The sequence below is a fragment of the Siphateles boraxobius genome, unplaced genomic scaffold (assembly GCF_051911475.1).
Source record: "Siphateles boraxobius isolate OS27281-9 unplaced genomic scaffold, OSU_SipBor_1 86, whole genome shotgun sequence".
NCBI classification, from domain to species: Eukaryota; Metazoa; Chordata; class Actinopteri; order Cypriniformes; family Leuciscidae; genus Siphateles; species Siphateles boraxobius.
The window spans coordinates 2,334,665-2,361,146 of NW_027509215.1; the positions used below are offsets into that span (position 1 = coordinate 2,334,665).

Consider the following 26,482-nt stretch of genomic DNA (forward strand, 5'->3'; position numbering starts at 1 on the left):
GTCATTTTTATTTATTTCTGAGTTTCTATGAACAATCACAGCTCTCTCTCTTCATCGTACATGCAGTTTTATGTAGAAATTCTATACATGGAAAATACAAGCGTCTCTTGCAAAGTATAATTGTCAAGTCCCCTTAATTTAATTACACTAGCCTTAATCACATGAGAGTCACACAGGTTTTGGACAACAAAAAGATGTGTAAAAGGACAATTTAAATTTTTGGTTGAATCTATTTTAAGTGATACCTGACAAACTTAATATCTTAGTTTAATTTACATCTACATAGACATTTTCATGATTTTTTAGATTACAGATTCTAAGACTCTTCAAATATATCAGTAATAGAGAGTTCCTAAAATTAAGTTTAATGTCTGTTGAATAGTGTGGAACTCATTTCATGAAGAATCTGACAAAGTTGAATCCAGTCAGTTTAGCTCCGTGTGTGGAAAGGTGAAGTTGAGTGATTTCAAAGAGTCTTGATACTCTGATATTATCCAGATACTACACACAACAAACAGAATTGGTATTAATTAAAGCAGCAGCTAGACTATATCATAAAATCTAACTGGTTATTGTCAATCTGTCAACCAACATCTTAGGTCTTGACATTCAACCTCGTTTTTTTTTTACTATTTAAATGCAAATTCTGTTGTTCCAAACATGTATTAAATTATTTCTTCTGCTGAAAACAAAAGATGATATTGACCGCACCTTCCTTTAATTCATGATCAATGTAAATTCAAATACAGAGACAGATTTTGTTTTCATGTTTTTATTAATTTGTTTTTAAGTCTCAGTACTGTAAAATCAAAACTCTTCTAAAAGGCACCAACCGTGAAGTCACTAAAATATGACCAAAATCTTAAAACCTGTCATTTATGTGTCATTTATCTGTGGCAGTGATAAACATCAAATACTACTAAACAGGCTTGTCAATACACCAAATTATTATAAATTGTATAAAACCTTACAGATTCATAATTCTCCATGTCTCCGCGTAAATTAAAACCCCATCTACTATGAACAATTTTTTCTGCATGCATACATACAATACGCTCACGTGGTCACACGACATATACTATAAAGCAAATCTCATATTGTCTTCACATATAAACTACACTATCATTCAGCTCTAAACGGTTAATTAGACAATTAAGCATCAACATCGTAAAACTCTGTAAAGCTGCTTTGAAACAATATGTATTGTGAAACGCAATATACAAATAAATTGATACATGACTATTACTATTACATGCACCTAAATGATTTTAGAGATACTTAGTTGATGTCTTTATTCCCAGCCACAGCTCTAGGTAATGATGCTGCTTTAGCAGTTTTCTAGTTATCAAGCTGTGCCATTAGATCCAAAACAAGGGCCTTAGAAATGGAGAGAGATGAGAGATAAAACCCATGATAAATCATATAGAAATATGTCTATAATATACAAAGCAGACCAGTATGTTAAGATCCACACTGACTACACACAATGATCATATACTATTGCACTGAAACCTTGTACATTTAATATACAATATTCATATGGAGTTGTATAAATCATAAAAACTACTGTAACTATATATTACAGTTCTCATCATTGGTGCATCTCAGTACTGGTGCATTCTTAGTTTTTAATATTAGTCATAACCTACTTTCGCAAAGTCTCCATAGAAAAGCCCTGGGAATTCAGATGAATCTTCAGCTCTGTGAATTTCTGAGACTGTTTATTGGATATGAACCTTCATCAGAAAGCACAAAGCACAGCATCACTATAGAGTCTTTAACAAACCTCACAAACTGCTGTAACAATTATATGTGAGAAAAAAACCAAAATTTAAGTTGTTATTGACTGCTAATGAACTAGGAGATCTAGGGATAATGCAAAGAAAAATAATGTATAGCAATTCTCAAACTTTTGGTTTGTTTCTCACTAAAAGGTTTTATGTGGAAAACATGGAATATGCATAAGTCATACTTTTATGGTGGGGTTTTTTTGTCCTTTTTAAAGGTTTTAAGCATGGAAAAGACATTTACTGATGCAAAATGTATGATGATAAACCAATACAAACCCCTGAACTGTCATAATACAGGCTGGTCTTGTGCGTGACCTCTTCAAGATCTTGATTCCTTCCTCCAGTAAAAAGTCAGCATGTACCCTAGATATGGATGCACATTACACAGATAGAATTATTTAGATTTTAGGGACTGATAATTCCATACTTTATATTTTGTTTCTCACACATTCATTTGAACAATTCCATAGTGATTTAACTGGATGAGGGCCATGCCATTCCACACCTGTATGACTGACTTTCTTCAGCAGAACACAAAGATAATTTGAACACGGTTGGTAAGAAAACAGTTTATTAATTTCCTATTGAATTCCACTGTAATTTTGTTGATACAATGGAAGCCAATGGCATCCGAAACTGTTTGGGACACCACCATTCTTTAAAATGAATTATTTTGTGTTCCTCAGAAGAAGAAAAAAAGGAAGGTTTGGCACAACATGAGGGCGAGTAACATAAATGAAAGATTTTTCAGTTTTTTGAATGGACTATCCCTTTAAATAAGGGCTGCACAGTTCCTAACAACAGACAAATTCATTTAGAAATATGACTGAAGGTGATTTTATATCTTTTTCTTACATGAGTTCAGTTAGACTGGAGCAGTTCTGCATGATTTGGAGGGTCCAAACAGACCACATCTTACTTAGACAGTCCACTGTCATTTCCATCTTTTTCAGTTTAGTGAAAGACCAGAGAACAGACATCAACGCATCTGAATCTCCTCGGTGAATTGTCTGATAAAGTCTGGTCCAGTCGATGTTGATTAGCCCAGCGTGTGGAAAGGTGAGACTGACTGATCACAAAGATACTCCTGGATTTGTATTCCATGTAGTACTTATGTGAATACCATACAAAAAACAAACGAACAGAAAAAATGGTATCAATGTTGTGTTTGTGTCTGTAAACCAACAAGTACTTTCTTAGAAGAACGTTTTGTGATTTTTTTTTATTATGATCAATTGATGGTCTGTTGGGCACCAGCCATTATTTGCATTATTAGCAATAATCAAAGAAGCTGAAAGTGTGATATTTTATTGTTTGATCTGTTTTGGGTCACCAATTTAGCTGCATTATTATTAAATATAATCTGAGGGTATTAGATTCTCAGAAAAAAACGGGTTTGGAACGACATTAGAGTGAGTAATTAATTACATAATTTTCATTTTTGGGTGAACTATTCCTTTAAGCTATTATGGTTATTGAACAAGGTGACAATATAACTGGTTATCCAAAGTATAATCGTCATAATTATATTTCAAAATTTGATGAACAGAAAAAAAACTTTAACTTATTCTTCACCTGGATAGCTCTTTGCTGATTGACATATTACATGGTAAAACATTTTTAAATGGGAGGTGGACATTAAACCTGCAAATCAAAGGACAAAAAATATTTATGAAACAAAAACACACTGAAGGATGATAGCTCATGTGTCCATAAAATACATTAAATGTATCAAATGTATTTTGAGACATTACCAATTTAAGCTCAGGGTCTGTCCTCTTGAGAGAGCACACATCAATTCATGAAACTCAGAGTATGATGAAACTTCTACAGTCAACCAGCTTCAAAATCAAACCCAGAAGATGACAGTACATGCTAAATAATCAAGTTACTCAACTTGCAATAACAAAAAATGACACTTTTAGAAAATTTATTAAATATTTATATGTATGCAGATACATTTAAATATTATAATAATAAATACACAAGCAAGAAATTAAAGTTGATGAAGCAGTGATGGTATGAATATAAAAAATAGAATGAATTAGGTATATATTAATTAGATCCACAGAGTACCTGTTTTGGAACAAAGGACTTACCTTACTGTTTTAAACTTGTGGAGAACAGGCAGAATCATAAAAAACATTTCAGATGATAATCTGCAGTCAACAAGACACAGTTCTCCTAAACACAGACAGCACTGAGAGCAGTACAGCAGGGCCCAGCAGTTTGTTCTTCTTATGACTGCACCATATGCATCCATTTTATTCAAGGCTTCCATAGCTTCTTTCACAAAGTCCTCTTCATGAAGTTCATAGAGACAGTGAAGGAAAAAAAGTGGTTTACTCGGATACATGTATTCATGAAGCTCTGTCGAAATCCATTCTTTTAGATGAGCCTGTGTTTTTGAATGAACAAAGAGGCCGCGTTTCTCAAGCGTGCATCTCACATCCTTGTTCAGCAGACCAAATGCAAATTGCACCACAGCTGCAAACCGTGGAGGCCAACTTAAATTTGAGTCAATGGAAAGCTGAGATGCATGAAACTGAACATCGTCTCCTGGTGGATTCTTCTCTTACACAGGAATGGATTACCAGCAGGGTCTGAAACTGTTTCATTAACAGTTTTCTCATCAAACAGGACCTGCTGTTCCAGCATCCCTCTCTCTGCCAGCTGACCCAGACTCCTCAGCAGGGTCGGGACTGACTGACTCAAGCCCTGGCAGTGATGCTCCAGTAGAGTGGACACAAAGTCAACATAGATGGAGGTGGTGGTTTCCAGTCCACTTGTCGCATCCACACCACTTTTGAATCGTTCCTTGATAGTTGTGCAGATGATCCAGCAGACGACAGGGATGGAACAGGCAGTGATGAGAGTTTCATTTGTCTTCACAAATGTATAAGCCTCCCTGAAAAGCTCCTCATTCTAAAAAAACCTCTGGAAGTACTCCTCTACCCCTTTCTCAGAGAAGCCTATAATCTCAGAGAAACGCTGAGGTCCTTTGAGCAGTTTACTCAGTGTGTCTGTAGCTGTAGATCTGGAGGTGACCAGCAGGAAGGACTCTGGCAGGATTCGACCCCTCAGCAGGTCACAAAGAATGACCTCAGGTGGGGCTTTCTGAAGCGGATCAGTGTTTGGTGACATGTCATAAATGTCCTGTGTGAGTCTCAGTTCATCAAATCCATCAATGATGAAAAGCGCCTTCTCTGGTGAATGCTGTAGTACCTGTGAGATCTGATCTGATGTTAAACTGCAGCTGTACCTCAAGATCTGCAACAAACTCTTTTTGCCAGGAATGCGGTTTATTTCTTTACACTTTAAGTGGAACACAATATCAAAGCGCTGTTTGTGCAGAAGGTCATGATGGACTGGGCATCTGGTGACCTCTACAGTGAAGGATTTTCCGTTCCCAGAATTCCCCTGCAGCATAACAGCACTAGGACTGATCCCGTGACTATCTGGGTCGAACCGAGAGTTCAGGTGGACAGAGTCATCACTGCTCCTGGAGCTGAGGACCTGCTGGAAGCACTCTCCCCTCGAGCAGATCTCTTCTTCTCTCTCTATTAGATCTCTATGTTTCTGAATGATCAGAGGTTGTGTGTAGCGCTCAGACAGCAGCACATGTTCACCGGGCCGTGAGTTATACTCGGTCACACACTGATGCTCGCTGCAGATCAGCTTCTTATATTTTAAAATCACTGACCTTGATGCTGCACACATATAAAATAAGCAATTTTAAACAGCGTTAGTGCATTTTAAAACAAATTATATTAAAACAAATAAGATATTTCAGACGTGAGAGGTACAAAATTCAAGACATATCAGATTTATCTATTACCCGAGCTGTGTGTTTTTTCTGAGGGTGGGCGATACAAAGAAAAACCTGCAGAAAATAAGACAAACTTTCTTTAAATGTCAATAAATTATAAATTGTCAACAGCTAAATCCAAAACATATACAGCATTAATATAATTGTATTAGCAAGTATCTGTTAGATCCTTCTTCTAATAGAACAATGAATACATTTTAGCACGTGACCTGTGATTACACACATGAAAATATTCATTTAACATTTAATATTCATAATACATTATCAGAAAAATTATAATAGTCTATATTATTAGCATCTATGAATGCGCAACATATTTTTCTTACCAGGTGCATTATGTATGACATGGACATTGCCTGTTATTGTATTGTTAGTGAGTACAGGTGCTGTAATGTGACTTCCACTCTGAGCTGCAGCGCTCACATTTGCCCCAGAGTGAGATGTGGAAATGTCCTTCTCACTGGGAAACTCTAGATGACAGGGGAAACAAGACATCCAATAACACTGTATTGTTTTTCCTTTTAGCCTAAAATATCATGAATGAAATAAACACTTGTTCGTGTACAGCGGAGCAGAGAAAGATTTGACATAACTTTTTGTTTTAAAAGCACTTTTACTTTACAGACTAAAAATAATACTTGAAAGATTAACTTAAGTTCTTTAGTTTTGACTAATGAAATCATTACACCCAAAACCATGAGATAATAATAATTAGAAAATGCCTAGTTGACATACTGTAAAAAACATCCATTTCAGATCATCCTCTGCAAGAATAGAAACACACACACAATCAATAATACAAAAGTGAATGTGGATTTTCAGAACTTTTTCAGATATTTTATATCACACTTAAAACACATAGTGATAACAGCAAGTCTTTCCAGCAGAACAAGTTTTAGTAAGTTTTGCGACGTTACCTTTTTTCAAGGGGTAGAAAGCCTGAGTGACGCAAGTTGAATAGACCACAGACTGGTGTTTCCGTGATCAGAACTGTATCTAGTCAAATCCCTTGACCAACAAACATGTAATACGGCAATGCAAAATAATACTTGAAAAACAGTTTGAGCTTTTGATTTGATGTTTTTTCGTAAGAGGACTGACGATGGCAGTCTGTATAATATACTGAAACAAAACAATTAAGACATGTACAATATACCCTTTCCTTTTAATGCTTTGCTGAGTAGAAGCAAGTCAAATTGATTTTGATTCATCACAGTGACTCGTATTAAATGAATCGTTTTATTCTTCTCACAAAATTATGTTTGTTCTTTTTGAGTATTACGACGAGTCATTATACAGATGTTAATATAGTTGTAATGCAGTGGTTTAGAACCAAAATACAGGAGCACCATTAGAGGCAGTGAATGTGATCAAGAGAAAGTTTATTTCAGACCGTTATGGAATTGTTATAATTTCTTCTATACTATTAAAGCTAGCTTTTAGCTTCACCTTTTTTCTTAAGAGTAAAGGGGTCTTGAATCGAACAGGCATGTCTAAAATACGAATACAAATATATTCATTTTGTAATGAGACATTTGAAATGTGTTTTGAAATAAAAAATTCAATAATATCTACAGACAGGACTAACTAACAGGTAAAGTCAAACACTTAAAGTTCATTCTACTCTTCTCAATACTCCCTCCAGTGAATTATTACTCACTGTCTCTTTAACTTCCGACTCGATTAGCTATAATATCAAAGTTCTTAAAGGGGTCATATAATGCCACTTTTGTACACGTTAATATGAATCTTTAGGGTCTAAATGAAGACTTTGTAATATACTTTTATTAAAAATTCTCATTAGTATTTTAAGAAAACACTAATTTTACCCGCTCAAAAACAGCTCTGTTTTCAGCACTCCATTTCAGTGTATATGCCTTTAAATGAGAATGAGCTTGCTGACTCCACCCCTCTGTTCTTTTGGGCGTTTTTGACACAACCGCAGGTGGAGTGTTGCCTTGACAACAGTTGATGGTATATTTTGGCGAAAGAATGGCAGCGGGATATGGCAAGCCGTTTTAGCTTAAATTGTACCCAGCCCTACTCGTCGTAGTTGCATTTTTACTAGTAAGAATTCAATTGGAGAGCTCAACAATTCAATTCTTACTAGTACAATTACAATCGGAGAGCTCTATAATTCAATTCTTACTAGTACAATTACAATTGGAGAGCTCTACAAATGAATTTTTACTAGTCATATGTCTCAATTGACTTCCATTCATTTTAATTACAGAGCTCTCTAATTTAATTGTTACTAGTAAGAATAAGAATTAGAGAGCTCTACAATTGAATTATTACTAGTAAGAATTACAATTGCAGAGCTCTCTAATTCAATTCTTACTAGTAACAATTCCAATTAGAGAGCTCTACAAATGAATTTTTACTAGTCATATGTCTCAATTGACTTCCATTCATTTTTAATTACAGAGCTCTCTAATTTAATTGTTACTAGTAAGAATAACAATTAGAGAGCTCTACAATTGAATTATTACAAGTAAGAATGCAATTGCAGAGCTCTTTAATTCAATTCGAGAGCTCTCTAATTGTAATTGTTACTAGTCATAATTGGATTGGAGAGCTCTCTAATTCAATTCTTACTAGTAACAATTCAATTAGAGAGCTCTCTAGTTGTAATTCTTACTAGTAACAATTCAATTGTAGAGCGCTCTAATTGTAATTGTTACTAGTAAGAATTAAATTAGAGAGCTCCGTAATTAAAAATGAATGGATGTCAATGGAGACATATGACTAGTAAAAATTAATTTGTAGAGCTCTCTAATTAGAATTGTTACTAGTAAGAATTGAATTAGAGGTTCAAATTGAATCATACCAATTTGAACCGGAGTCGGACCCAGAACAAGATGACGGCCCCGAAGAAGTTCGACCATTAAGGCTCGAACAGGACGTTTCTGAATGGTTGGTTAACGTAATGTCACTTTGATCTATTTTTGTAGGTACTGTCAGGGTAGAGTAGTGGGATACAAATGCTATGTGTTTACTGTATAGGCTAGTTTGTAGACAGATTTATGTTGAAAAACTTTTTTTTGGCAAATGTAGGCTTGTCAGTGACACGTAACGTTCTCTCAGTGTTCGGTACAACTATCGTGACTGAAACATGTCCTGTCATGTCAGTAATGATTCTAGTTGAAGGATACCTAAGAATTTGTTGTATGTTTACATTTAGTGCAGTACGAAAATGTTTTATGTTTTACTTAGTGTTAGCACGTTAACTGTAACACCTGCGTACACAATTTTTAATAACACAATAACCATAACGCGTTGTTCATTATTAACGTGGGATTATGAATTATATTGAGAATGTCGTAACGTTACATAGAATACATGCTGTAATGTACCCTGAGTGTAAACATTATCCGCATTCATCGTGAAGCGTGCAAGCAATTTGCAAAGATTAATATGTATCATAAAAGGTTAATAAAACGTTATACTCACTTCTTCAGGAGGTGCAGCAGGAACACGAATAGTTGTTACCGATTCTGTTTTCAGGACCAGCTTCTTAGCAAAACCAGCTTTATACTGAACCTCGTTTAAAAAGCAGTCTGGTGAGAAATGATTTGCGCAAACATGAACGCATTTACGTTGATCGTGGGGAATATTCCCATCCTAAAAAAAACTCAGCCACTGCTGTCAATCAACAACCGTGGGAGGGGCGTCATGCGCCGTGTGACGTCACACTGTGAAACGGCTTGATTTGAGACAGGGGAATACATATAAGGAGATTAAAAAAAACACTTGATGGATTTGTATCATTATATAATGGTTGTGTACAGGCACTGCCAACACACATTGCAGTACAATCAACTTGTAAAAGTGCATGTACCATTATATGACCCCTTTAAGACCTTCAGACAAGGATGCCACTCTAAAGACCCACTTGGAGTTATTTATTCATCAAAAAGACAGCTTGAGTTTACATCAGGCAGTACAAGTTTAGACCTGCAGGGAAAGATGAGTGAAAATTACATTGCAGCACTGAGAGTGTTTTTATTTTATTTTATTTTATTTTTACAGTATATAATAAGAACAATAAAATCCATTGTATAAGCTCCTTAATTGTTCTAACTCATCAGAACTCACTTTATGTCTTCTGTACATTTCTCTTCACAGAACTCAATGGTCACTCTCTGGTTGCAGCTGAGCTCCTCGATCTGCTCGGTGTGACGTGTGCAGTGGTCAGAGGATTTACTGCATCTGAACCTTCACAGAGACGCAGAACACATTTACCACATTCAATACAGCGTAAGATACTTATGGATTTCATTAACATATTACCAGGAAAAATCTCATATGCGCTCCCAGGGGAGGTACATAAATGTGTGCGATCACAGCACAGGAATGTAAATGTGTAAGAACACAATTCAAAAAAACATCATATTTTAATATTTCACATTTATCAAACATTCATTTATAGCTGTGTATAACATTAGTAGATTAACATAAAATATGACTCCAAGTAAACGGATAAGTAAACGGATAAATTACAAACCCTCTAATGTTCACAATGCACTCAGAACGTTTTGCAGATTCCTTCAGTAACTTGATTCCCTCTTCCATTAAAAGACCAGGGAGCCACTTAGCACCATCAGAGCCCCATGAACCAGCATGGAAACTACAAACAGAGATCTTACTGTGAGAATGATAAGAATAAGTTGATATAGAAAATGTGCGATTTTACTCTATTGATCTCAAGTGATTATTGGAAAATGCACTTGATCTAGATGCACGTCCAACCTTGAGCATTTTTAAACGTGTCTTGCACGATGTTTTAAAGGACGCTTGTAATTATTTTTCTTGATTTGCTATTATTTATAAGTTCTTGAATGTGTAAATTGTGGGATTGTCATTTTGTGATTCTTTTGTGTGAAACTTTATGTGCTGCCTTCTTGACCAGGTCTCTCTGGAAGAAGAGATAGCAATATCTCAATGTGATTCTCCTGGCTGAATAAAGGAAATAAAAATAATGGGCTTACGCAAACCGCTAATGAGGAATCAATGTATACATATCTATGATACAGTATCTCGTACGGCGCTGTTGTGTCGGTCAGTCATCTTGGTTCACGATTATTGATTGGCGAGTACAGAAAATCCAAAAGAAAACGTAAACATAGATCAACTGAGGTCTGAGGCAAGCAGGCTTTTGCACAAACAGAAAAAAAACAAGGATCAATATCGGCATGGCGTTTTCAGGATGGAGAGAGGTTCGCAGAGAGCTTTGGACTTGACAGAGACTCCGCTCTCGCATGTGTTTTAATAGACAAGCAAATATATATTATTTATTGTACACATACAGGTATATTGCATGACCAAGTCTATGGCAGTAAAATTTAATATGGGTTGCACAAAAATATTTAGCCATTACTTGCAATATTGTGGGTTTGTTCAAATTTACTTTAAGTACGATTGTTTTAAAAGTGTAAAACTGCGCAGCATTAACCCACCAAATCATGTGACAAATAGTCACATATCAGTAACAGGCTAATATAGCATTACATTTTCACGTTCCTTGCAGATAATTCATTACGATGACACAAAATAGTGTGATCAAACGTACAGGTATTACAAAATAAATTTATTAGCTGATAAATAATTTATATGATTCCATACTCTGGATGGTGAAAACGACATCTCTCATTGTTAAAAAATAGCGTCATCAAGCTTCTTCTTTGTTATTGTTTTAAAAATGCGACCTCTGACGGCAAAAAAATTACAGATATTTTTTTTTATTATCAGGATAATTAGAAACCAATACTTTCCTGTTTATAGGAAAAAAATAGTTTTTTTTATTCAAAAAACACAGCAATTTTTTAAGATTTGTTAACATCAAAAAATAATTTTAATGGTTTATTTCTATTGCCATTTTTATTTTTATGAAATCTAGAATTGTTTGGACAATGATCACAACAGTTATCATAGAATGACTCATATATAAAGTACATTGCAAATATAAATGTACACAAACTAAAGGGACACGGACAAAGCTAATAACTCTCACCTGATCACAGCCAGTTTAGTGCAAGACTTGACCAGGAAGAGGATTCTGGAAGCCCAGGTCTCCGTCAGGAAGGGAACGGAAAGATTTATCGCACTTAAACCAGACACAGATGTCAGCTGAGACAGCAGAGCATCGACCTGCCTGTCAAAATCTGCACTTCTAAAGACAGAGAGAAACATTTAGAGAGAGACTACTCTCCATTCACAATGAGAATAAAGGGAAGGTGGAGGTGGTTTTGAAAACATACGGTTCTGTTGTACAGTTGACACTGTGAAACGCCTGTAAGACGCTCTTGACATTAATACTGGACAGCTCTGAACGTGGACATTTCAGAATTATTTCTGACAGTGACGGTTCATTTTGAGGGCTTGAACACCACCTCACCACATTCAAGCTGTCAACAAGAAACATTTATTTCCTCAAATATCTCAATCAATAATCAAGTTTATTTGTTCAAGACTTAGTTAAGAGGTTGCACAACATCATAGTGAAAATTTGACATGTAACTGTATTTATTAGTGATTCAAAAAGAATAATAATAATAATAATAATAATATAACAGATCCAAAGGGAATTGATAAGAGTCCAAGTGTGTAGGAGAGATTCTTACACAAGCTTTCCTTCAAAGCTGAAGAGCCGGAGAGACGAGCAGAGACTCTCCGTATCATTGGTCCTTAAACTGCCAATCAAGAGTACAGTCAACATTTTTAACATTAATATCTAAACTTGAAAGCAAAGAATTTGGGTTTTAGATGTGTGTCTGGCGATGGACCAATCATTTATGAATGCATGTGCAGTTTAATGTATGCAAATGTAAAAAAAAGTTATTTTACTCTTAAGATTACTGATACCTGATCTCCTCCCATTTCCCCTTGCTCTGCAAGAAGTCTGTGAGGATGAGGGCAGTATCAGCTGAGATGCTCTTCACCGCAAACTGAAGTCCACCCACGCTCTTCTGTTTGTGCAGAACATTAAGAACCTCCTGCACACTTTGATCTGACAGACAGCTGCTGTTCAGCCTGTAAAAGAGTTTTATAATCTGATCAGTTACAATGTGACATTTATCAGTCACAACCAGGATTTGCAGTTCTGTGCAGAAAAGTCACTTGTTTTTACTTCAGTTTTCTCAGTTGCTTTCCTTCTCCAAGAGCTGAGAGCAGATTAGTCACATCTGTGTCTGAAAGGTTTTGCACAGTCAACCTAAAAAGAATAAAACATCATTTAACACATTGATCATGAAACTTTTAAATATTCTTTTGTTTCTTTCTTGTAAACAAACAAACTATGGAAGCACACCTCAAACAAAAACTAAACAAATAAAAAAGATAATAAAGTGTATTTCTCAAAAATGTACATTTGTGACTTTCTGACAATTTGATTTTTAACTGCCACCTTTTTCCTTATAATTGCAGTTTATAAATCCCACAAATGTGACTATATCTAACAAAAAAAGTAGTATTTTAATATTTTCTCATAACTAAAGGTGCAGTAAGTGATTTCTTTGAAACACTATTGATATTTGAAATCAACCCAAACAAACACACCCCTGCCTTCATTGCTCCGCCCCCAAAATGCATGAATACAGGTGGATGTCTCTCTATTACGCTCTAATTTTCTCACGCAGAGAAAAAACACGAAGCAAAGAGGACACTGACACCGACAGACTACAGAGCAGGACATGAAACTAATTCTCAGCTCTCAGATTCTATCAATTTCATTACGAAACTCAAACAATAGCGTTTTGGTGCTTGTAAATGTGACTTGGCAGATTGTGGTCGTGAGCCGAACATCTCGCCTCTAGTCAGTTAACGTAGTGTGATTGCATAGTGCTACGGCACACGTAGGCTCACTATTGGCCGACGCTGGTCATGTGTGTGATGCGTGTGACATATAACACAGAAGCACTTACGCTATATCACTAGTGAACTGACTCGAGGCCCACAGAGAAGGAAATGAATAGTTGAAATAAAGTCGTTATTTTTGTTTGTTTTTTTGCGCACAAAAAGTATTCTCGTCGTTTGATAAACTTAGGATTGAGCCACTGTAGTCACTTGGACTATTTTAACGATGTCTTTAATAACTTTTCAGGGCTGGCAAGTTTCAATCCCTTAGAAGCCTATGGAGGAGTGATCCAGCTCTCAGATTTAATCAAAAATATCTTAATTCGTGTTCCGAAGATGAATGAAGGTCTTACGGGGTTGGAACAACATGAGGGTTAGTAAATACTGTCAGAATTTTCATTTTTGGGTGAACTATGCTGATTGAATTCCAACTAAATAAATAAAGTAGGATCAGTGGTGTGCACAGAAGAGTTCCTTGGGGTTTTTTTTATTGACCTCAATAATCGCAATATGACATTTTCCCCAAATCGTGTAGCCCAACCCTTCTTTTTCCAGTGATATTCCTCTGAGCTTTTCTCTTTTGTAATGTCTCTCAGCCTTCTCTCTTTCTTACTCTTGTGTCTCGTGGACACGCCCCATACTACTAATTGACTACATGTAAGTTGTGGTGCTCATTCCGATCCATTTTCAATAGCGTTTCTCAGAAATCTTATACTGCATATTTAAGGCTGGAATAAACTACACAACTTTCGCCCTGATTTAGTCTGGACAAGTCAACACTAGTTGTCGAAAGTCAGAACCAGTTTTCAGATTTTGGGCAGAGTCGACATATTTCACAGAAATGTGTGTGTTTGATGGGATTTTTTTGTTTCAGACTATGAATCCATCCAGTCAGATGATATCAAACTTTTTAATATTTTGAGCCGATTTAAAAAAAAAAACATTATTAATTATTTCATGCGTCTCCAAGCAATGAGGTACATGTTTCTGAACGAGTGTGTTCGGACTGACTTGAAAGTCTGGTAGTGTGTGATCCTCATTTGTTTGGTGCATGATGCTCAATTTCTCTCTGTAACCATTCACAAAGTCAGCAAATGTGTGATGCCAAGTGTTTTAAAAGTTGTGTAGTGTATTCCAGCCTTTGGCTTTTTAATTTTGCAAACTAAGGTAGAAATGAGATTCCAAGATTTCCTGTTGGCAGAGGATGCCGTCAAGGCTGCCCTCTCTCACCTCTCTTATTTTCTTTGGTCATCGAACCCCTGGCTGCAGTAATGAGGGCAAATACAAGCATACTGGGTATTCGAGTTGGCTCAGATGAGCATCGTATTTCACTTTATGCCGACGATGTGCTATTATATTTTAAGTACCCTGAGACTTCGGTTGATGCAATTCTTTCCATTATCAGAGAATATAGCACATTTTCAGGATATAAAATTAACCTAAATAAATCTCAGGCCTTGTACTTGTATGCTCCCCCTGAAGCTGGTTTGGGTTCCCCGTTTCGTCTAGCTCCTTCTGGTTTTCAATATCTGGGAATAAATGTTACACCTGATTTGTGTGATTTATTCAAAGCTAATTACACCCCATTAATTACCAAAATTAGCCAGGACTTGTCCGACTGGTCAAATCTCCCCATTTCATTTCTGGGCAAGATTAATGTAATAAGGATGAACATTCTTCCCAGACTGAACTTTCTATTTCAAAGTTTGCCCTGCTATTTGACTGTTGCTTTCTTTAAAAAGTTAAATTCTATCATATCAAAATTCATCTGGAATAAAAAAAAGCCTAGACTCAAATTTTCTACCTTACTGAAACCCAGGGAACTGGGAGGGGTCTCACTCCCTAACTTCCAGTTATATTTTTGGTCTGCTCAGATAAAAAATATGATAAATTGGTTTCTTAATAGATTGGATTCACGTTGGGTAGGAATTGAGTCTTCGAGATGTTTCCCAAACTTGTTATGCACTTTACCATTTATTTACAGTGTACATAAAATAGAATCAGTGTCCAATATTTATACGGTATCAAACACTCTGCTGGCTTGGAAAGACGTTTTGAAGTATCTGAATATTCCACATATTTTATCTTTAAAATCTCCTATTTCATTCAACCCTGACCTACCCCCTGCTATTCAGAACATTGGTCTACGATCATGGAGACTAAGGGGAATTTTGGAGCTGGACCAGTTATTTGACAAGGGCAATCTAAAATCATTTCAGTTGTTAAAACAGCAATTTAACTTACACAATAATGATTTCTACAAATTCTTGCAACTACGACATTTTCTGGAATCACTTTTAAAGGACAATAGAATACGCTTTGATCTTTCTGATATAGAAAAACAATTGCATTCTTCTATTTCCCTCAAAAGGAAGATTTCTGCTTTTTATACTATATTATCTAATGTCGGGCCTTCCTCCTTTGACCCTCTGAAACTGATATGGGAAAAAGACTTTGAAACAAATTTCACAGATGAGGCGTGGTTATCGGTATGCTCCGGTGTCTTTTTTAGAGGAGCCTCTATATTGAATCATGAGCAAAACTTTAAGTTCATTTACAGGACTTATTTAACACCGGCTCGTCTCCATAAGATTTTCCCTAATGTCTCCCAATTGTGTTTCAAGTGTAAGTCTAATATTGGCACAGTGATGCATACGTTTTGGAGCTGTGACATGATTAAGGTGTACTGGAAAGAAATACATAAAATTGTTCAGAGGATTATTGGTAAATCTTTTGCTCTATCTCCGAGTATCTATCTCCTGAACTATAAAGCTGAATTGCACCTCAACCATGATCTAGAATGTGTTCTATATCTTTGTACCTACTTAGCGAGGAAATGTATACTCCTGTTGTGGTCCACTCCTCATGTCCCTTCTGTTAATATGTGGATGAATCAAATTGCTATTTTCCTTCCCTTAGAAAAGCTAACTTGTGACTTACGCCGGAGGTCTAATGATTTCTGGCGTATTTGGTCCCCTCTCTGGAATTTTCTTGAAAATGACTGTTGAATGTGTTTAATTCTTCACTCTTGCGGTTTTTTTATTTTTTTTTTTTTATTTTTTTTTTACTACCCTTCACTCGATCCTTTAACTACCAGTTGATGGATGATTGTATGTGCTGCCATGAGACACCTGTACCACGGTTCTGATACTGTAAAACTATAAAAACATTTTTTTTTCAATAAAAAAAAAAAAAAAGAAAAAAAAGAAATGAGATTCCAATAAAAACAAAAATTCAAATATTCATATAATATTTAAATAATATTATATATAATTTGTATATTAAATGTAATATTATTATACACTTAAAAATTCATATTGGAAATATCTTTTTTTTGCATACATTATTGTTGTATTAAAATAGCATATGGTATATAGGCTCTATATATATATATATATATATATATAAACACGACATCACATATTGATGCTTCTGTGTTTCATTTAGCATGTTTAAACCTAACCACAATTAATTTATAGATTGACCATCATATTAATTTCCAAAACATAAAAATAAGTCATAACTGTCAATTTCTCCCAAATGTTCTGTATTGATTCATCACTAGATTTGCACACTCACTCCAGTTCCGGGGTCCTGCACAATACAGGCTGAAGCATCTTCAGCTCTTCAGCCGCAAAGTTGATCTTCAGGCTTCTGAAATGAGGACAGCAGTCCAGACAATACAACAACGCCCAGCAGTCTGTCCTGCTCAGTGGATCCCAGGACATGTCTAACTCTTGCCAAACTTCCATGGCTTTCTGCACAAACTCTTTCTCGTGGAGCTCATAGAGACAGTGGAGAATGAAGGGCAAAGAATTGTAGTCTCCAATTGTGCTAACATGGAGGATCCATTCTTCCAACTGTGCCTGTACAAAGGAAGGGACAGACAGATTGTGCGTCTCTTCGAGTGAGCTTCTCACTTCTTTATTAGAGAGACCACAGAGAAACTGAATCACAGGCAGGAAATGAGGTTCAGGACATCCATACTTCAGTGGAAACTTCTCGTCCAAATATAGGGAAAGATATCTTTGCGTTTGAGAGTGGAACCACTCTGTTAGTTTATCCAGAAACTCTCTTTCATTTAGGGAGATGTAGCACAGAGCGGTGAAGAACTCCTGAAAGCTGAGATGCATGAAACTGAACATCGTATCCTGGCGGATTCTTCTCTTAAAGAGAAACTTGCACAGGAATGGACTGCCTGAAACCATTTCTTGCACGCTTTTCTCTTCAAACATCACTTGCTTTTCCAGCATCCCTCTCTCTGCCAGCTCACCCAGACTCCTCAGCAGGGTCGGGACGGCCTGACTCAAACCCTGGCAGTGATGCTCCAGTAGAGTGGACACAAAGTCAACATAGATGGAGGTGGTGGTTTCCAGTCCACTTTTCGCATCCGCACCGTCACTGAACCTCTCCCGCATAACCGTGCAGATGATCCAGCAGATAACAGGGATGGAGCAGGCGGTGATGAGGGTTTCGTTTGCCTTAACACAGTCAAAAGCATTCCTGAAGAGTCCTTCATCCTGAAAGAACCTCTGAAAGTACTCCTCCACCTCCCTCTCGGAGAAGCCAATAATCTCTGTGAAGCGCTGAGGGTGCTTGAGCAGACCGCCCAGGATTTTTGTAGCAGTAGATCTGGTGGTGACCAGCAGGAAGGACTCGGGCAAGATGTGGCCCCTCAAAAGGGCCTTCAGAGAAGCCTCGGTTGGAGCTTTTTCAGAGAGATGCTTGAGTTTTGGCGCATTCGATGTGTCACCATAAGAAAATCTGAGCTCATCGAATCCATCAATCAGGATGAGAACTTTCTCTGGTGACTTCTGCAGGATCTGTGAGATCTGGTCTGATGTCAAATTGGAGTTGCAGCTCAAAAGCTCTGCCAAACTCTGTTCTCCAGATACGTGGTTCACTTCTTTACATTTCAAGTGAAAAAGACAATACAATTCCTCTCTGCTGAGGTTTCCTGATGCCCAATCTAGCATGATCTTTTGAGCAGTGAAGGATTTGCCATGCCCAGAGTTCCCCTGAAGAATGACAGCACTAGGACTGACTTTATTATCGGCACTGAAAAGCGCATCCAAGACCGAGCTGCCCTTGTCCGCATTATTCCTGGAGGTGAAGAGCTGCTGGAAAGTCTCTCCAACGGAGCACATCTCTTCTTCTCTCTCTCTCTTCTCTCTGTGTCTTGTGATGATCAGAGGTTGTGTATAGCGCTCGGACAACAGCACGCATTCACCAGGCAGAGAGTTATACTCACTCACATATTCATATTCCTTCTGGATCCACTTCTTATATATCTCTGTGTATAATTCATTGTTAAACTCATTAGATATATGGACATAGCAGCTTGTAAGCACTGTTGCATAACATAAAATGCAGATACTTAAACTTAATTTAATAGGACATTTTAGATAAAAATGAAAACTGTGTCAATTTTCTAACCCTCATCTGGTTTCAAACTACCTTTTCTGTCTCTTTTCCATAATAAAAGCGACTGGAGATTGGGGCTATAAAGCCCCTAAATGACAGAAAAAAAGCATCATGGTCCGTGCAACTTGCATCATTTTCCAAGAGTTTTGAAGTTATACAGATACGGAGCAAAGATACAGACTATATACACAGTCAATATTAACTCATAATCATCCATTCTGAAGCTTTAAAATGCTTTGTAGGTTGTAGGGCCTACAATAATAGAGCGTCAATTCCATTTGACCACAAACACCATTGGTTTTTGAATGTCTGTTTGTCTGTTTATCACAAAAAACTATTGCATGGCTTCATGACAAGTCAATTGAACCAATTTTTTGGTGCTTTTTGTCATTTGGTAGCATTACAGCCTCAGTCCTCAATAATTCCCATTATATGGAATAGAGAGACGAGTAAATGACAGAATTTTCATGTTTGTGTTAACTATCCTTACAAAAACACCTTTTACTTATGTGTTTTGCATATTTTACATTTATTTAAAGAGGCGTTCAACCTAAGTATAAGCATTTAAGTCAAATACAACTTAATTGAACACATGAAGTTAAAAAATTAAGATGAAATACTCACTTAAGCTTTTTACAAGTGTGTCTGCAGTTTGAGCGATGCTACCTATAAAAGGTATCTTACAGGTAACATTTAACAGAAAATATCTCAGTACAAGGGTCTAGATGCATGTGGTATAATAGACAAAATTAGTGTGCTCTTACCCAAGTATCTGAACAGATATTGCTCATGCTTTTCCAGACTAGAATAAAAGGCAGATTTAACCTTGTCTCCTCCAGAGTGCAGTACTTCATAAAACGCTCTCATTTTCTCCTGGTTGATATCTGCTGCTCTGATCTTACAGTACGGCTCCCACTCCATCATACCAGCTGACTGCAGCTCATCCGCTATTGACATCACCATGGTTACTCTCTGGACAAGTGTCGCCCAATGGGCATCCACAAACTGAGCCCCTGGTGCAGAGATAATAAAATGATAATTGTAAACAAGAAAGGAAGTCAAAACAGCACATTTTAGACATTCAACGTATACATGTTTTAAACATCAAGGAATAATTTGGACATTTGATTTAAGTCACACTTAAACATTAATTCCATTGCAAACAGATCAGCTGTTCTCAATTTTTTTTTACTTGAAGGCCCCCCAATTTTCAAGGCCCCCCTGCATAGTATAATATATTATTAACAGGAACTGGGAGTGTTGATATTTGTAAATTAATTAACCACAATTTTTTGTGGTTCCAAAAGTTTCAAGAACTTTATGTTCTTCACTTAAAACAATACTTTTTGAGGGGGTGAGGGAATTCATCTTGGTTTTGCTTGTTTTTATTTAAAAGTTAAGTTAGATAATTTATTTACATTAAATATGATTGAATAAACAATTTAATATTAATACTAATTATTATATTATAGTATTTCTATGAATTACTGATATATGGTGGTATCAAGTGTGTTATTGTCAAAAGTTAAAACTATATAAGTCCAGAGATGAAGAAGAGTTAAAAGGTTGCGATACAAGGGTATTTAATATTAACTCAAACTCAAATAATCCACAAGGCATGTAGCATGCACATAACACAAACAATAACCGACAAAGAACTGAGGAAACACAGGAACTTAAGTATATAATGATAACAAACTCAAGTACAAACAGCTGTGATGATTAAAATGAATATCCATGGTAACAAACAAGTGGTAGGAAACATGAAGAAAGACAAAGGAAGTAATGACAATCAACTAAAAGTCCATGAAAATGAAAACTAAACTGACAGTTTGTGACAGTTGTATTAATTATATTATTAATAATAATATATAACTTTAAGTCATCCTGTTCCCTGATATATAACTAGATATTTTGGCCACTTCACTTTTAATCAGTCTATGTCTAATCACAATATTTTGCATTATGACTCTCTTCTTTTACCATGTAACTAGTAGGCTACTTACGCTCCGAGTCTTGGTCCATGGTGTCTCATACGTTTTCCTGTAGGAAATAAAACAAAGGTTATGCTAAAGCTAATGCACCAAGTTGGAATGTCTAAAATTGTTGGAGACAGCTTTTGTGACACATGGTTATAAAGACCTTGTGCGGTAAAGTATTAAGTGGCATGTGGAAAAATTACTTTGACGCACTTTTTAGCTTTGAAGTAACTTCACATAACATACAGTCACAAAACAAAACTGTACATATCCTATACCGGTAGGCTACAAGGTATTTAAACTGTAACCTCTTGAAACGTAGGTTACACAAAACGACGACGAAATCACGGAGAATCTCACCTGGCTTTTCAGGGACGCGTTTTGAAGCAACCTGAACGGGATTGTTACATTTTAAATAACTTTATTATCGTCACGGTCTGCTTTTTAGATCCGAAAAACGCATTACGATACATGAACTCGACATGAACCGGTCTGAGTTATTTGCGCCGCCCATCATATTTCGCCCCGTACACTGTGTAGTAGAACCGTTGCCAGAATTCGCCACCATGCTCTATCCTGCAGAGTTTAGTTCCAACCTGCTTCAGCAAACCTGCCTTTGTACAGGTCCTTCTCAAAAAATTAGCATATTGTGATAAAGTTCATTATTTTCCATAATGTAATGATAAAAATTAAACTTTCATATATTTTAGATTCATTGCACACCAACTGAAATATTTCAGGTCTTTTATTGTTTTAATACTGATGATTTTGGCATACAGCTCATGAAAACCCAAAATTCCTGTCTCAAAAAATTAGCATATTTCATCCGACCAATAAAAGAAGTGTTTTTAATACAAAAAAAAAGTCAACCTTCAAATAATTATGTTCAGTTATGCACTCAATAGTCAATACTTGGTCGGGAATCCTTTTGCAGAAATGACTGTTTCAATGCGGCGTGGCATGGAGGCAATCAGCCTGTGGCACTGCTGAGGTGTTATGGAGGCCCAGGATGCCTCGATAGCGGCCTTAAGCTCATCCAGAGTGTTGGGTCTTGCGTCTCTCAACTTTCTCTTCACAATATCCCACAGATTCTCTATGGGGTTCAGGTCAGGAGAGTTGGCAGGCCAATTGAGCACAGTAATACCATGGTCAGTAAACCATTTACCAGTGGTTTTGGCACTGTGAGCAGGTGGCAGGTCGTGCTGAAAAATGAAATCTTCATCTCCATAAAGCTTTTCAGCAGATGGAAGCATGAAGTGCTCCAAAATCTCCTGATAGCTAGCTGCATTGACCCTGCCCTTGATAAAACACAGTGGACCAACACCAGCAGTTGACATGGCACCCCAGACCATCACTGACTGTAGGTACTTGACACTGGACTTCAGGCATTTTGGCATTTCCTTCTCCCCAGTCTTCCTCCAGACTCTGGCACCTTGATTTCCGAATGACATGCAAAACTGAGCAACAGTCCAGTGCTGCTTCTCTGTAGCCCAGGTCAGGCGCTTCTGCCGCTGTTTCTGGTTCAAAAGTGGCTTGACCTGGGGAATGCGGCACCTGTAGCCCATTTCCTGCACACGCCTGTGCACGGTGGCTCTGGATGTTTCTACTCCAGACTCAGTCCACTGCTCCCGCAGGTCCCCCAAGGTCTGGAATCGGTCCTTCTCCACAGACTTCCTCAGGGTCCGGTCAACTCTTCTCGTTGGGCAGCGTTTTTTTGCCACACTTTTTCCTTCCCACAGACTTCCCACTGAGGTGCCTTGATACAGCACTCTGGGAACAGCCTATTTGTTCAGAAATTTCTTTGTGTCTTACCCTCTTGCTTGAGGGTGTCAATGATGGCCTTCTCGACAGCAGTCAGGTCGCCAGTCTTACCCATGATTGCGGTTTTGAGTAATGAAACAGGCTGGGAGTTTTTAAAAGCCTCAAGAATCTTTTGCAGGTGTTTAGAGTAAATTAGTTGATTCAGATGATTAGGTTAATAGCTTGTTTAGAGACCCTTTTCATGATATGCTAATTTTTTGAGACAGGAATTTTGGGTTTTCATGAGCTGTATGCCAAAATCATCAGTATTAAAACAATAAAAGACCTGAAATATTTCAGTTGGTGTGCAATGAATCTAAAATATATGAAAGTTTAATTTTTATCATTACATTATGGAAAATAATGAACTTTATCACAATATGCTAATTTTTTGAGAAGGACCTGTATATTCAAGCGATCCTGAAGAGCTTGATGAGCTTATTCAGGTGTTTGATTAGGGTGTGAACTAAACTCTGCAGGACAGCGGCCCTCCAGGAGCAGGATTGAAGACCCACAACGTTCGCAATATCATTCTTATTAGCCTACTATGTATTAACTAGCTAAATAAATAAACATGAAATATTGATTAAACATTGAATAATTTTATTATCGTATTATATTAACTCTAAATCCTACTGTATTGTATTTGATAAGCAACATTTTAAGGCCTCTAAAAAACGATCAAATCTTCACTGAAAAGCCTGTTGGACATAATCTACTACATGCCTTAGTAGGCTAAGTAAAGGGCATTTTAGTGTAATTCAAAAAATGTACACGTTCAGGTTGTGGTACAGGTCTTTTAAAACTTTTAAATTATTTACATAAACTCGTTAGAATATTTTTTTGTTAAATAATATTTCAAGAAGAAAATTGGACTGAAGCAATTAGTTACTTGATGATCCACAGGCCTACATAATCTTTTTCATGTTAAAATGTGAATATCAAATGTTAAAACAGGCTCAATTAGAGTATTGCATTGAATTATATTTATATATAATTAAAACTACAGAGCTTTGATAATAAAACTAAGGATCTAAATGTCATCTTATTTTACCATATTATTATGAGATATAAAGTGACAACTGATATTTATATGTTGTTATACTTTTATAAAAATCACAAATGTGAGCTCCATATTCTCACTATGATACTTTATAGGGCATAAAAGCCTAATGTATCTATGATAACAAAATTGTTAGATTTTATTTTATATTTTGTCTAATAAACTCTTTCATTTAAAAAAATCACATGTCAGGGATTACAGGGTTACAATTAACTCTGTCCTCCGAGGCCATTTTTATTATTCAGTCATTAGCACCCGTGGTGAGGCGCTGCTATTCTAATCTGCACAGATTATAGGAAAGCCACAAATATGACCACTTCATTTTTTTAGTGTTTATCATTGTGCAGTTATAGTATCAGATGGCATTGATTGATTACCATATTCATATATGGTAAATGATGGTTCTACAAGGAATACCATGGTATTACCATGAAGCATGTAATACCATGTATTTAAAAATGCATGATCTTTTGATTCATATAAACATAATCAAGAGTTTTAAAACACAGACACATCATATAAATAAATCCAGTTCAAAACGTCCTCTTGAATTATAGATGAAGGCAGTATGACGAGTCCTGTGTGAGCTGGATGGCCTCAGGTAGGACGCCCTGCGAGGTGGCCACCATCCTGATGCTGTTGCAGTGGGTCAGTTTCATCTCATACTGAAGCAGTTTCCTCCAGAACCCTGCGTTTGGGCGGATGAAGGGCCGCGCAGCCACAACCCGCTGATGAGCCTGAAGCAGTGTGACTCCCTCAAACCTCATGAGATACGCCATGATGAGAGACGGAGACCTGCTTCTACCGGCCGAGCAGAACACCAGCGAGCTTCCAGTGTGGTTCTGCTGGATCCGCTCAGACACGCTGTCAAAGTGCTGGTCCAGAGGGGCGTGAGGACGGTCCTCCACCGGCACGTAAATGCATTCCACGCCCTCATACTCGGGGCAGGGATATTCAGGGCAGGCGTTCACCAGCAGAGTGACGCCTCTGTGGTCCAGCGCTGACTGATTCAGGGCCTGCACTCCACTCAGGTACAGAGTGGGAGTGATCTGAGAGATCATCACTGGGACTGTAAGGGGTAAATAATGCATAAAAAGGGATACAAAATATTATATATTAAATATTATATTTGCATGTCTGTTGTATTTTAAATGTTAAAATCTTATATACTGTATATACATTTTATATTACATATTTCTAGAACTAATCTGAAATACATATAATAATATTTCTCATACAAACCATTAAGATTATTCAACACTTCAGCAATGATATGATATAAAATGTTTCTACCATGTGCTCTTCACACTAAAGAAACTATAAAATTGAAATATAACAAACTTTTTTCAACAACAACATTTTATGTTAATTTAATTAGAAATTAAAATTCTGATTATTTATGACAAACCAATAATTATTTTTTAAAGATAAATAGCTGATAAAACCTACAATAGTATGTTTAATTAAATAAAAAATGAAACACTAAAACTAAAGTCAATAGTTTTAAATTCAACTGAATGCTAGTAAATTTAGGCATCGAAATATATATACAGTATAAAATGTATTTAGATTTTGAGATTTACATATAATAGATTACATATGACAGTGCTATTAAACATTTTAAACTTTATGAGCAAAGGTAATCTAAATTTAATAATAGGAGAAATGCACAATAAAAAAAAAAAAAAAATATATATATATATATATATATATATATATATATATATATATATGTAGGCATACACGTATATTTAAAGTGTGTAGACTGTTGCAGTAACTGGTCACCATGTATGGTCACAAATTTGAATCATACTAACTTTTTTTGTGTGCAATAATATACAAAGAACAGTAAATTTTTCATTCAATATTCCTTATCTCTAAATAAATAGCCTATGAGCTCATACAAATGCATGCAATATAAAAATTAGAAAAGTGAAGCTTTAAAAGTTTTAAATGTCCCAGGACCCCAAGGGGCCACAAGTGGTGCTAGAGCAGTGGTTGTCAACCCTGGTCCTGGGGACCCACAGCTCTGCACAGTTTGTATGTCTCCGTCATTTTACACACCTGATTCAGATCATCAGCTCGTTAGGAAAGAGCTCTATGAACTGAACTGGCTGTGTCAGATAAATGAGACATATAAAATGTGCAGAGCAGTGGGTCCCCAGGACCAGGGTTGAGAACCACTGCGCTAGAGGATACATGAAAAATAGAAAGTAAAGATTTTGTAAAAATAATAATAATAATAATAATAATAATAATAATAATAATAATAATATATATATATATATATATATATATATATATATATATATATATATATATATATATATATATTACGTCAAAGTTAACATGCACATTCAAGACATTAACAAAATATCTTGAACATAATAATTTTGTTTACATTCACATATAAATGGGGTTTCATCAAATTTATAAATTCCTTTACATTTTAGGATGGTGGTCCCTCACAAGGGGATCATCATATTTGGAGCTCGTTAGCATTAAAAAATAGTCACCTTGTAACGTTAATATACAACCCCAAATCAGAAAAAGTTAGGAAATTTTGTAAAATGCAATAAAATCAAGAATCTGTTATTTGTTAATTCTATTTAAACTTTTTTTAACTGACAAAAGTACAAAGAAAAGTTTTCCAATGTTTTCACTGACCAACATAATTGTATTTTGTAAATATGAACAAATTTTGATTTTGATGGCTGCAACACACCCCAAAAAAGTTGGGACA

General features: G+C 36.2%; 3 protein-coding genes and 1 pseudogene across 4 annotated transcripts; all 4 read right to left on the reverse strand.

The window, feature by feature from the left end:
- Positions 1–756: 756 nt before the first annotated feature.
- Positions 757–2,909, reverse strand: LOC143731248 (NACHT, LRR and PYD domains-containing protein 1 homolog). The gene is made up of 4 exons (XM_077221968.1): positions 2,646–2,909; positions 2,067–2,153; positions 1,650–1,736; positions 757–1,377 (listed from the first exon to the last, which is right to left on the reverse strand). Exons 1-4 carry the CDS (start codon positions 2,768–2,770, stop codon positions 1,359–1,361), a joined length of 318 nt encoding a protein of 105 aa, XP_077078083.1. The 5' UTR covers positions 2,771–2,909; the 3' UTR covers positions 757–1,358.
- Positions 2,910–4,298: 1,389 nt separating this feature from the next.
- Positions 4,299–7,152, reverse strand: LOC143731157 (NACHT, LRR and PYD domains-containing protein 1 homolog; annotated as a pseudogene). Its single transcript, XR_013200711.1, has 5 exons — positions 6,537–7,152; positions 6,355–6,383; positions 5,946–6,089; positions 5,629–5,673; positions 4,299–5,500 (listed from the first exon to the last, which is right to left on the reverse strand). The product of XR_013200711.1 is annotated as an NACHT, LRR and PYD domains-containing protein 1 homolog (transcript).
- Positions 7,153–9,509: 2,357 nt separating this feature from the next.
- LOC143731247 (NACHT, LRR and PYD domains-containing protein 1 homolog) lies at positions 9,510–21,412 on the reverse strand. Its single transcript, XM_077221967.1, has 13 exons — positions 21,237–21,412; positions 20,904–20,940; positions 19,662–19,910; positions 19,522–19,563; positions 17,053–18,766; positions 12,749–12,832; positions 12,484–12,651; positions 12,243–12,311; positions 11,880–12,026; positions 11,633–11,791; positions 10,127–10,249; positions 9,718–9,837; positions 9,510–9,576 (listed from the first exon to the last, which is right to left on the reverse strand). Exons 2-13 carry the CDS (start codon positions 20,920–20,922, stop codon positions 9,525–9,527), a joined length of 2,946 nt encoding a protein of 981 aa, XP_077078082.1. The 5' UTR covers positions 20,923–20,940; positions 21,237–21,412; the 3' UTR covers positions 9,510–9,524.
- Positions 21,413–23,902: 2,490 nt separating this feature from the next.
- On the reverse strand, positions 23,903–24,851 carry LOC143731423 (dual specificity protein phosphatase 14). The gene has a single exon (XM_077222347.1). The coding sequence runs from the start codon at positions 24,828–24,830 to the stop codon at positions 24,291–24,293; it is 540 nt and encodes a 179-aa protein (XP_077078462.1). The 5' UTR covers positions 24,831–24,851; the 3' UTR covers positions 23,903–24,290.
- Between the last annotated feature and the right edge of the window lie 1,631 nt (positions 24,852–26,482).